We start from the raw sequence: 12,969 nt of genomic DNA, 5'->3' as shown, positions 1-12,969 counted from the left end.
CAGTACACTCCGGTACCATTTAAATTTAAATTTGATTGAAGTTAAAAAACTAACTATAATACACCACTTTCCTCTTACTACGTCCATCTTTGTTGAGAGTTGCAAGAGAATGACTGGGTATGGCAGTGAGGGGAGGAGCTATATAGCAGCTCTGCTGTGGGTGATCCTCTTGCAACTTCCTGTTGGGAAGGAGAATATCCCACAAGTAATGGATGATCCGTGGACTGGATACACTTAACAAGAGAAATAAGACTTACTTACCCTAAGACACTCATCTACATATAGTAGACAGCCAAACCAGTACTGAAACGAGAATCAGTAGAGGTAATGGTATTTAAGAGTATATTGTCGATCTGAAAAGGGAGGTAAGAGATGAATCTCTACGACCGATAACAGAGAACCTATGAAATAGATCCCGTAGAAGAAGACCATTGAATTCAAATAGGCAGTACTCTCTTCACATCCCTCTGACATTCACTGCACTCTGAGAGGAAAACCAGGCTCCAGCCTGCTGCGAAGCGCATATCAACGTAGAATCTATCACAAACTTACTTCACCACCTCCATGGGAGGCAAAGTTTGTAAAACTGAATTGTGGTTGTGGTGAGGGGTGTATTTATAGGCATTTTGAGGTTTGGGAAACTTTGCCCCTCCTGGTAGGAATGTATATCCCATACGTCACTAGCTCATGGACTCTTGCTAATTACCTTTGTCTGAGGAATCAAGGAACATTTTGGTAAATTGATACTCCAACCATGTCTTTGAACAAACAACACTAGTTGATTCGTGTGAGATTCTGCAGAATGTAAAGACTAAGCTAGTACCAAGATATCGTCCAAATAAGGAAACACAGCAATACCCCGTTCTCTGATAACAGAGAGTAGGGCACTGAGAACCTTTGAAAAGATTCTTGGTGCTGTCGCCAGACCAAATGGAAGAGCAACAAATTGGAAATGCTTGTCTAGAAAAGAGAATCTCAGAAACTGAAAATTGTCTGGATGAATCGGAATATGAAGATATGCATTTTGTAAGTCTATCGTGGACATATAATGACCTTGCTGAACAAAAGGCAGAATAGTCCTTATAGTCACCATTTTGAAAGTTGGCACTCTTACAAAACGATTAAAAATTTTCAGATCCAGAACTAGCCTGAATGAATTTTCTTTCTTTGGGACAATGAATAGATTTTAATAAAACCCCAGACCCTGTTCCTGAAACGGAACTGGTATGATTACCCCTGAAAACTCCAGGTCTGAAACACATTTCAGAAAAGCCTGAGCCTTTACTAGATTTGCTGGGATGCGTGAGAGAAAAAAATCTTCTCACAGGACGTCGTATTCTGAATCCTATTCGGTACCCTTGAGAGACAATACTCTGAATCCATTGATTTTGGACAGAATCTGCCCAAATATTTTGGAAGAATCTTAATCTACCCCCCACCAGCTGAGCTGGAATGAGGGCTACACCTTCATGCAGACTTGGGGGCTGACTTTGGTTTCTTAAACGGCTTGGATTTATTCCAACTTGAAGAAGGTTTCCAATTGGAACCAGATTCTTTGGGGGAAGGATTGGGTTTCTGTTCCTTATTTTGCCGAAAGGAACGAAAACGGTTAGAAGCTTGAGATTTACCCTTAGGTCTTTTATCCTGAGGAAAAAAAACTCCCTTTCCCCCAGTGACAGTTGAAATAGTTGAATCCAACTGAGAACCAAATAAATTTTTACCTTGGAAAGAAAGATAGTAATCTAGACTTAGATGTTGTATCAGCATTCCAAGATTTAAGCCACAAAGCTCTTCTAGCTAAAATAGCTAAAGACATAGATTTAACATTAATTTTGATGATATCAAAAATGGCATCTCAGATAAAATGATTAGCATGTTGAAGCAAGCGCACAATGCTAGCCAAATCAGGATCTGTTTCCTGTTGTGCTAAACTTTCCAACCAAAAAGTTGATGCAGCTGCAACATCAGCCAAAGAAATGGCAGGCCTGAGAAGATAGCCAGAATACAAATAAGCTTTCCTTAGATAAGATTCAAGTTTCCTATCTAAAGGGTCCTTAAAGGAAGTACTATCTTCCATAGGAATAGTAGTACGTTTGGCAAAAGTAGAAATAGCCCCATCAACTCTGGGGATCTTTTCCCAAAACTCCAAACAAAGTGCTGGCAAAGGATACAATTTTTTAAACCTTGAAGAAGGGATAAAATAAGTATCAGGCCTATTCTATTCCTTAGAAATCATATCAGAAATAGCATCAGGAATTGGAAAAACCTCTGGAGTAACCACAGGAGGTTTATAAACATAGTTTAAACTTTTACTAGTTTTAGTATCAAGATGACTAGTTTCCTCAGTATCCAATGTAATCAACACCTCTTTTAACAAGGAACGTATATACTCCATTTTAAATAAATAAGTAGATTTGCCAGTGTCAATATCTGAGGTAGGATATTCTGAATCAGATAGATCCTCATCAGAGGAGGATAATTCAGTATGTTGTTGGTCATTTGAAATTTCATCAACTTTAGAGAAGTTTTAAAAGACCTTTTACGTTTATTAGAAGGCGGGATAGCAGACAGAGCCTTCTGAATCGCATCAGCAACAAAATCTTTTATATTCACAGGAATATCATGTACATTAGATGTTGAAGGAACAACAAGTATTGTACTATTACTGATGGATACATTCTCTGCATGTAAAAGCTTATCATGATAACTATTACATACCACAACAGGAGATATAATCTCCACAAATTTACAACAGATACACAGCTTTGGTAGAACGGTTATCAGGCAGAAGGGTTCCAACAGTGATTTCTGAGACAGGATCAAATTGAGACATCTTGAAAATGTAAGAGAAAAAAAACACATATAAAGCAAAATTATCAATTTCCTTATATGGCAGTTTCAGGAACGGGAAAAAACTAAATTTATGCTTACCTGATAAATGTATTTCTCTTGTGGTGTATCCAGTCCACGGGTTCATCCATTACTTGTGGGATATTCTCCTTCCCAACAGGAAGCTGCAAGAGGACACCCACAGCAGAGCTGTCTATATAACTGCCACCCCCAGTCATTCGACCGAAGACAAGCAAGAAAAAAAGGAGAAACTATAGGGTGCAGTGGTGACTGTAGTTTAAAAATAATAAAAAAAAACACTTGCCTTAAAATGACAGGACGGGCCGTGGACTGGATACACCACAAGAGAAATAAATTTATCAGGTAAGCATAAATTTTGTTTTCTCTTGTAAAGGTGTATCCAGTCCACGGGTTCATCCATTACTTGTGGGATACCAATACCAAAGCTTTAGGACACGGATGAAGGGAGGGACAAGGCAGGAACTTAAACGGAAGGCACCACTGCCTGTAAGACCTTTCTCCCAAAAATAGCCGCCGAAGAAGCAAAAGTATCAAATTTATAGAATTTAGAAAAGGTATGAAGCGAAGACCAAGTCGCCACCTTACAAATCTGTTCAATAGAGGCCTCATGTTTAAAAGCCCATGTGGAAGCTACTGCTCTAGTAGAATGAGCTGTAATTATTTCAGGAGGCTGCTGGCCAGCAGTCTCATAAGCTAAGCGTATTATACTTCTTAGCCAAAAAGAAAGAGAAGTTGCCGAAGCCTTTTGGCCTCTCCTCTGTCCAGAGTAGACAACAAACAAAGCAGATGTGTGACGAAAATCCTTCGTAGCTTGTAAATAAAACTTTAAAGCATGAACCACATCAAGATTGTGTAATAGACGTTCCTTCTTTGAAGAAGGATTAGGACATAGTGAAGGAACAACAATCTCCTGATTGATATTCTTATTAGATACCACCTTAGGAAGAAACCCAGGTTTGGTAAGTAACACTACCTTATCTGCATGGAAAATCAGATAAGGGGAATCACATTGTAAAGCAGATAACTCCGAAACTCTTCGAGCCGAGGAGATAGCTACTAAAAACAGAACTTTCCAAGATAAAAGCTTAATATCTATGGAATGCAAAGGTTCAAACGGAACCCCTTGAAGAACTTTAAGAACTAAATTTAAACTCCATGGCGGAGCAACAGGTTTAAACACAGGCTTGATTCTAACTAAAGCCTGACAAAACGCCTGAACGTCCGGAACCTCAGCCAGACGTTTGTGCAAAAGAATAGACAGAGCAGAAATCTGTCCCTTTAAGGAACTAGCTAACAAACCCCAATCCTTCTTGGAGAAAAGATAATATCCTAGGAATCCTGACCTTACTCCATGAGTAACCCTTGGATTCACACCAATGAAGACATTTACACCATATCTTATGATAGATTTTCCTGGTGACAGGCTTTCGAGCCTGAATTAAGGTATCAATGACCGATTCTGAAAAAACACGCTTTGATAGAATCAAGCGTTTAATCTTCAAGCAGTCAGACGTAGAGAAATTAGATTTGGATGTTTGAAGGGACCTTGAAGTAGAAGGTCCTGTCTTAGCGGCAGAGTCCATGGTGGAAAGGATGACATGTCCACCAGATCTGCATACCAAGTCCTGCGTGGCCACGCAGGGGCTATCAAGATCACCGAAGCTCTCTCCTGCTTGATCTTGGCAATCAGATGAGGGAGCAGAGGAAACAGTAGAAACACATAAGCCAGGTTGAAGGACCAGGGCGCTGCTAGAGCATCTATCAGCGCTGCCTTGGGAACCCTGGACCTGGACCCGTAACAAGGAAGCTTGGCGTTCTGACGAGACGCCATGAGATCCAGTTCTGGTTTGCCCCAAAGTTGGATCAACTGGGCAAATACCTCCGGATGGAGCTCCCACTCCCCCTGATGAAAAGTCTGCCGACTTAGAAAATCCACCTCCCAGTTCTCTACTCCTGGGATATGGATAGCTGAGAGATGGCAAGAGTGAACCTCTGCTCATAGAATTATCTTTGAAACCTCCAACATTGCCAGGGGGCTCCTTGTTCCCCCCTGATGGTTGATATAGGCTACAGTCGTGATGTTGTCCGACTGAAATCTGATTAACCTGACCGCAGCTAGCTGAGGCCAAGCCTGAAGAGCATTGAATATCGCTCTTAGTTCCAGAATGTTTATCGGAAGGAGGGCCTCCTCCTGAGTCCACAAACACTGCACCCCAGCCCAGAAGGCTGGCATCTGTCGTTACTATAGTCCATTCTGGCCTGCGGAAACTCATTCCCTTGGACAGATGGACCCGAGATAGCCACCAGAGAAGAGAATCCCTGGTCTCTTGATCCAGATTTAGTAGAGGGGACAAATCTGTGTAATCCCCATTCCACTGATTGAGCATGCAAAGTTGCAGTGGTCTGAGATGTAGGCGGGAAAACGGAACAATGTCCATTGCCGCTACCATTAATCCGATTACCTCCATACACTGAGCCACTGACGGACGAGAAATGCAATAAAGAGCATGGCAGGAAGTTAGAAGTTTTGACAACCTGACCTCTGTCAGATAAATCTTCATTTCTACTGAATCTATCAGAGTTCCTAGGAAGGAAACTCTTGTGAGAGGTGAGAGAGAACTCTTTCCTTCGTTCACCTTCCACCCGTGAGACCTTAGGAATGCCAGAACAATATCCGTATGGGACCTGACGATTTGAAAAGTTGACGGCTGTATCAGGATGTCGTCTAGGTAAGGGGCTACTGCTATACCCCGCGGTCTTAGAACCGCCAGAAGGGACCCTAGAACCTTCGTAAAGATTCTTGGTGCCGTGGCTAACCCAAAGGGAAGAGCCACAAACTGGTAATGCCTGTCTAGGAAGGCGAACCTGAGAAACTGATGATGATCCCTGTGTATCGGAATATGTAGATAAGCATCCTTTAAATCCATGGTAGTCATATATTGACCCTCCCGGATCATAGATAGGATGGTTCGAATAGTCTCCATCTTGAAGGATGGGACCCTGAGAAATTTGTTTAGGATCTTGAGATCCAAGATTGGTCTGAAAGTTCCCTCTTTCTTGGGAACTATAAACAGATTTGAATAGAAGCCCTGCCCCTGTTCCTCCTTTGGAACTGGGTGGATCACTCCCATAACTAGTAGGTCTTGAACGCAATGTAAGAATGCCTCTCTCTTTATCTGGTTTGCAGATAATTGTGAGAGATGAAATCTCCCCTTTGGAGATGAAGCTTTGAAATCCAGAAGATATCCCTGGGAAACAATCTCCAGAGCCCAGGGATCCTGGACGTCTCTTGCCCAAGCCTGGGTGAAGAGAGAAAGTCTGCCCCCCACTAGATCCGGTCCCGGATCGGGGGCTACTCCTTCATGCTGTCTTAGAGGCAGCAGCAAGCTTTTTGGCCTGTTTCCTCTTGTTCCAAGCCTGGTTAGGTCTCCAGACTAGCTTGGACTGGGCAAAATTTCCCTCTTGTTTTGTAGAAGAGGAAGATGAAGCTGCGCCACTCTTGAAGTTTTGAAAGGAACGAAAATTAGTCTGTTTGGTCCTTAATTTGTTGGACCTATCCTGGGGAAGGGCGTGGCCTTTTCCTCCAGTAATATCAGAAATGATCTCCTTCAGTCCAGGCCCAAATAGGGTCTGCCTTTTGAAGGGGATATTGAGAAGTTTAGACTTTGAAGTGACATCAGCTGACCAGGATTTAAGCCATAGCGCCCTACGTGCCTGCATGGCAAAACCTGAATTTTTAGCCGTTAACTTGGTTAAATGAAAAACGGCGTCAGAAATAACTTAAGAGCTTTAAGCCTGTCAAGGATATCATCCAACGGGGTCTCTACCAGTAAAGCCTCCTCCAGAGACTCGAACCAGAAAGCCGCTGCAGCAGTGACTGGGGCAATGCATGCAAGAGGCTGGACAATAAAACCTTGTTGTATAAAGATTTTCTTAAGGAAACCCTCTAATTTCTTATCCATAGGATCTAGGAAAGCACAACTGTCCTCGACAGGAATAGTTGTACGCTTAGCTAGGGTAGAGACTGCTCCCTCCACCTTAGGGACCGTCTGCCACAAGTCCCGTGTAGCGGCATCTATAGGAAAAATTTTCTTAAAAGCAGGAGGGGGAGAGAACGGCACACCTGGTCTATCCCATTCCTTAGTAATAATTTCTGAAAACCTCTTAGGGATTGGAAAAACATCAGTGTAAACAGGCACTGCAAAGTATTTGTCCATTTTACACAATTTCTCTGGGACTACAATGGTGTCACAGTCATCCAGAGTCGCTAAAACCTCCCTGAATCAGAGAAGTCCCCCACAGATAGACTTCTGCACATTGTGAGGGTATATCAGACATAGCTACTAAAGCGTCAGAGAGCTCTGCATTTGTTCTAGCCCCAGAGCTGTCTCGCTTTCCTTGTAACCCTGGCAGTTTGGACAATACCTCAGTGAGGGTATGATTCATAACTGCCGCCATATCTTGTAAAGTAAACGCATTGGACGCGCTAGATGTACTTGGCGTCCCTTGAGCGGGAGTTATAGGTTCTGACATGTGGGGAGAGCTAGATGGCATAACCTCCTTTTTGTCAGTCTCAGAAACCTCAGTTGATAAATCTTTAAAAGCCATAATATGGTCTTTATAACTTATAGAAAGGTCAGTGCATTTGGTGCACATTCTAAGAGGGGGTTCCACAATGGCTTCTAAACATAATGAACAAGGAGTTTCCTCTATGTCAGACATGTTTAACAGACTAGTAATGAGACCAGCAAGCTTGGAAAACACTTTAATAAATGTGAAAAAAGAAATAATAAAAAAACGGTACTGTGCCTTTAAGAGAAAAAAACTACCACATAAACTGCAAACCAGTAAAAAAAAAAGTAGCAAACTCTACGAAATTTTTACAGTGTGTATAAGGGACTAAAGCAGCATTGCACCCACTTGCAAATGGATGATTAACCCCTCTGGCCCAAAAACGAATTAGAAAAACTTAAAACCTGTTAACAAACAGTCAAACACACTGCCACAGCCCTGCTGTGGCTCCTACCTGCCCTTAAAAACTATTTTTGCAGGAACAAAACCCTCTATAGAGGTCCTAAAAGCCAGAGGACTCCTTCGGGGAAGCTGGATGTCTCAGACTGAAAACGAAAATAGGCCCCTCCCACCATGCACTCAAAGTCACTGAAAAAAGAGCTCCTAGGAGTAATCTAACAAGCCATGTGGAAATTAGGCCCCAAATAAAGATTTATCACCCTCAGAGAAAAAAACGTTTTTATTTATAAATCATGCAAACTTTTTCACCCTAAGTAATATAGGTTTTAACATGAATATTATCCCTTTTTGCAAGCATGATCCCAGTTTTTGTTAAATCACTGTATCAGGCTTACCTTAAATATACCAGGTACTGTCAGCATTTTCTAGACCTTATCATCTCTCTAGAAAAAAAAATATACTGAACATACCTCAAAGCAGGCAATCTGCAGACCGTCCCCCCAACTGAAGTTTTCTTTCCATACTCTTCAGTTATGTGTGAGAACAGCAATGGACCTTAGTTACAAACCGCTAAGATCATCAAACCACCAGGCAGAAGTCTTCTTCCAATTTCTGCCTGAGAGTAAAAACAGTACAACGCCGGTACCGTTTAAAAATAACAAACTTTTGATTGAAGGTAAAAACTACACTAAGTCACCACATCTCTCTTGATACTTCCTTTCTTGTCGAGAGCTGCAAGAGAATGACTGGGGGTGGCAGTTAGGGGAGGAGCTATATAGACAGCTCTGCTGTGGATGTCCTCTTGCAGCTTCCTGTTGGGAAGGAAAATATCTCACAAGTAATGGATGAACCCGTGGACTGGATACACCTTTACAAGAGAAAAGCAAACAGCATAGCCCTCTGACATAGAAAAAGGCAAGAGGCACATAGGAATGGGGTTTTAAATAATGAATATTATTTGGTGCCAAGTATGACGTACAATGCAAAATGACATTTTTTTGGTGCTAACAACATCTGCGTCATTGCAGACCCAACCTTGTGTAAAGGAATCGGCGTCAACTAAGACGCAGGAGATGACGAACTTGTGTCACCGGACGTACCTTCGCGCCAAAAACATTCTCGCAACAAGAATGATGCAATAAACATCAGCATTTTTGCGCCTCACAAGCCTAATTTTGCACGAGAAAATTTAATGAAAAAAGCATTCAATTTGAAAAAAAGACTAAACCCCATATAAGAAAAATATTTTCCTAAATATGTTTTCCCAAATATGAAACTGACAGTCTGCAAAAGGAAATATACATAAACCTGACTCATGGCAAATATAAGTACAATACATATATTTAGAACTTTATATTAATACATAAAGTGCCAAACCATAGCTGAGAGTGTCTTAAGTAATAAAAACATACTTACCAAAAGACACCCATCCACATATAGCAGATAGCCAAACCAGTACTAAAACAGTTATCAGTAGAGGTAATGGAATATGAGAGTATATTGTCGATCTGAAAAGGGAGGTAGGAGATGAATCGATAACGATAACAGAGAACCTATGAATTAGAGGAAAAACATTGCATTCAATAGGTGATATTCCCTTCACATCCCTCTGACATTCACTGTACTCTGAGAGGAATCGGGCTTCAAAATGCTGAGAAGCGCATATCAATGTAGAAATCTTAGCACAAACTTACTTCACCACCTCCATAGAAGGCAAAGTTTGTAAAACTGAATTGTGGGTGTGGTGAGGGGTGTATTTATAGGCATTTTGAGGTTTGGGAAACTTTGCCCCTCCTGGTAGGAATGTATATCCCATACACCACTAGCTCATGGACTCTTGCCAATTACATGAAAGATATATATATATATATATATACACACACACACACACACATCTTTTCTACCCTATGGAAGTCGTATCACCTCTTACATAAGAATACAGTTTCTGCCCAAAACAGGTGTTTTAAAAAAACAATAAAAAAATAAAAATATGGTTTGAGACGATTACTTTTACTTAAAAATCAAACACATTGCACGTAGCCCACCCCACCACCATCTCAACAGAGGGAAGCAAGCGTGGTTAAAATCTTGGGCAGTGGTAACTTTTAAATGGAATATTTTAGAAGACATTATGTCACTTCAACATACATTTTAGCAAAATGTTATATGCACTCAAGCGTTCACCTTTGCTGCCATCAAGCACGTACCTTTTTGTAACCTGCCATGCTAGCTCCTCTCTAGTGCTTGTGGCTGTCTGGTGTGGCCAGATGCTCCCTATGTACCGGCCGACATGGCCTACAGCTCAGCTCCCTCCTTGTAGCGTGTAACTGTGTGTGCTCACGTGATGTCCCCGCCCATATTGCCTCCCCACAGTGCTATTGGCGAATGCATATTGGAGCGGAGCGGCCGCATCTTGTGCCAGCTGAGCTGCTTGAGCCTATGTCTATATTTGTGCTCAAAAAGCAACCGGCCACTCCGCTCCGTCACCTGCTCACACTAACTGAAACTTTGCAGTTGCTGACGGCCGCCCACTGGGAATTTTCCCGGTATCCAGGCGGTCCAATCTGGCCCTGCATGAAACCCAAATTTTTTCTTACATGATTCAGATAGAGAATACAATTTTAAACAACCAGTTTACTTCTATTATCTAATTTGCTTCATTCTTTATATATCCTTTGTTGAAGAAATAGCAATGCACATGGGTGAGCCAATCACACAAAGGTATCTATGTGCAGCCACCAATCAGCAGCTACTGAGCCTATTTAGATCTGCTTTTCAACAAAGGATATCAAGAAGATGAAACAAATTAGATAAAACTAAAGTTGAAAGTTGTTTAAAATGGCATGCCCTTTCTAAATCACAAAAGACTAAATTTGGGTTTCATGTCCCTTTAATATGTTGTTATGGGTTATATTATATGCTATACATTAAACAGACTTTTCTTACAAATCAGATTAGTTTGCGGTCATCAAAATTAGAATGCAATGCTTACAGTATCAGCCAGAAATAAAACTAATTAGATAAAAAATATGAATTCAAAATAGTCATTTTCACTATTCTGTATTTTATGTTTCTGTTAAGTGACAACATAGATAAATATCCCTAAATCCTGGTGTTTTTACAAAGGTGAATCAAGGGCTAAGTATAAACATAAAGTTGTAGCGGCATTTATGAAATAATGACTAGCATAATTATTCTCCATCCATTTAATTAAAAATGTAAAACTGCAAAGTAAAGTCATCTTTCAAAAGTGCAAGAACTGCTGAAAAAACAGGATATGATGTGTGTGGGGAAACTCTGAGAACCCAAACCCCCCACCACCCCACACCACCACTACAACTAAAAGATATTTCAATGCAAAAAGTCCAAAAACGGCTTCAGCAAAACTCCAGGAATGGATGAGAAATGAAAGGGTTAAACAAAAATAATGTATTCCAAAATAAATAAAATATCTGACCAGAGAAAATGTCATTTCTCAAACACTATTAAGTGCCACCCAGTGGCTTTAAATATATCAGGATTGAGTTCTGGGCCTTTGAGAGGTAAACTAAAGCTAAGAAACACTATACTGTATTTTTTATAGTGAGCTTGGCCATTTATCTCTCTCTTGCTGGTAACAGTGACTAGGAATCTGGCATAGAATCAATATGCAAGTTACTGGCAGGTTTTGGCTTCAAATTCACACTTTTATGGCCCTTTGACTTTTACCAGTTATAAAAGTCAGAGGGGAAGCCCATGGCTACCGTCCCAATCCTAAATAAGCCTGAAACGAGCCTGGCTGAGGACAGATGCAATTTCATAAGAGTAAAGTACACGCTATTATATCAGCAGCTACTCATTTCAGAATCAAAAAGGCCAATATATTGTGTTTCTTATCATTTATAGGAATGCACAAATGAAATAATCTGATCCAAGCATGAACTTAATGCAGTCTGGACAAAGATGACAAATCTGCTTAAGGAGACAAAACAGAGCAATAATAAAATGCTCTAATGAATATTTTATTATTGCAGAAAAGCTTGCGCCTGTGTTTAATTCAGCAAAGCATTGCATTTGAAATGACCTAATGCAGTAGAGCATTTTATTACTGTGCTATTATGTATCAATACGCAAAGAAAGTTACCAAGCACGTGTAATAAAAAGGACTTCAAATATTTTATCTGCAAATTGTAAGAGAAATATTCATTAAAAAGTTCTTAGGGTTCTTTTTTCAGTATTCCTCTGGATCTTTTGTTTCTTAAAGGGACATGAAAACCAAAAAAATATTATTTCATGATTTAGGTAGAACATACAATTTGCTTCATTTAAATGGTATCATTTGTTGAAAGAGCAGCAATGCACTACTGGTTTCTCACATGGGTGAGCCACTGACAATCGCTAAATATATGCAGCCACCAATCAGCAGCTAGAACCTTATTTCTTTGCTGCTCGTGAACTTACCTAGATGAACCTTTCAGCAAAGGATAACAAAATAAGGAAGCAAATGAAATAATAGAAGTAAATTTGAAAGTTGTTCAAAATTGTATTCTCTATCTGAATCATAAATGTCTAATTATGACTTTACTGTCCCTTTAAGCTCAAAGCTACCAAAATGCAAATGCTCAAATACTTTTACTAATGCCAAAGTAGTCAAACTGTGTCCACCACAGATACTGAGTATTTTATTAAATGTTAATACATAAGAAGTTCTTAAAGTAAATCCTAATCATATTATTTATCATAGGTCATAAAATAAATACAAATGATGTTACCTAGTAATACATAACATAAAAATAAATGAATAAAAACCTTACCGTGCTGGGGCAGTTGGAAAGATGACTTTAACATGTTTAAAAGCTAGATCCTGTTTTAATATCTCTTTAATCCATGATTTAATCCCTTGTCCTGAGTCACCTAAACAAAACAATAAAAATACATAAATGAAAGCTCATAATTGAAAGAAAAAAAAAAAGGTTTACAATAAATTATTTGCTAATAGAAAAGTTAAAACACCAGGAAACAACTAAATGCTGTATATGAAGAGGTAAGGGGACATTGCAGTCAAAATTAAAGGGACACTCAAGTCAAAAATAAACTTTCATGAATCAGAGAGAGCAGCGATTTCAAACAACTTTCCAATTAACTTCC

The 12,969-nt window shown here is 40.0% G+C and overlaps 1 protein-coding gene across 1 annotated transcript in view; it reads right to left on the bottom strand.

The window, feature by feature from the left end:
* LYPLAL1 (lysophospholipase like 1) overlaps window positions 1-12,969 on the bottom strand; it is a 92,571-nt gene that overhangs the window by 56,575 nt on the left and 23,027 nt on the right. The window contains exon 2 of the mRNA XM_053712507.1: window positions 12,636-12,735. Within this exon, the coding sequence (XP_053568482.1) occupies window positions 12,636-12,735 (100 nt within the window). The remainder of the gene's footprint in view (window positions 1-12,635; window positions 12,736-12,969) is intronic.

This window comes from Bombina bombina, chromosome 4 (genome assembly GCF_027579735.1).
Source record: "Bombina bombina isolate aBomBom1 chromosome 4, aBomBom1.pri, whole genome shotgun sequence".
Lineage (NCBI taxonomy): Eukaryota > Metazoa > Chordata > Amphibia > Anura > Bombinatoridae > Bombina > Bombina bombina.
Note: the sequence above shows the minus strand (reverse complement) of the source record. Positions and strands in the feature narration are given on the sequence as shown.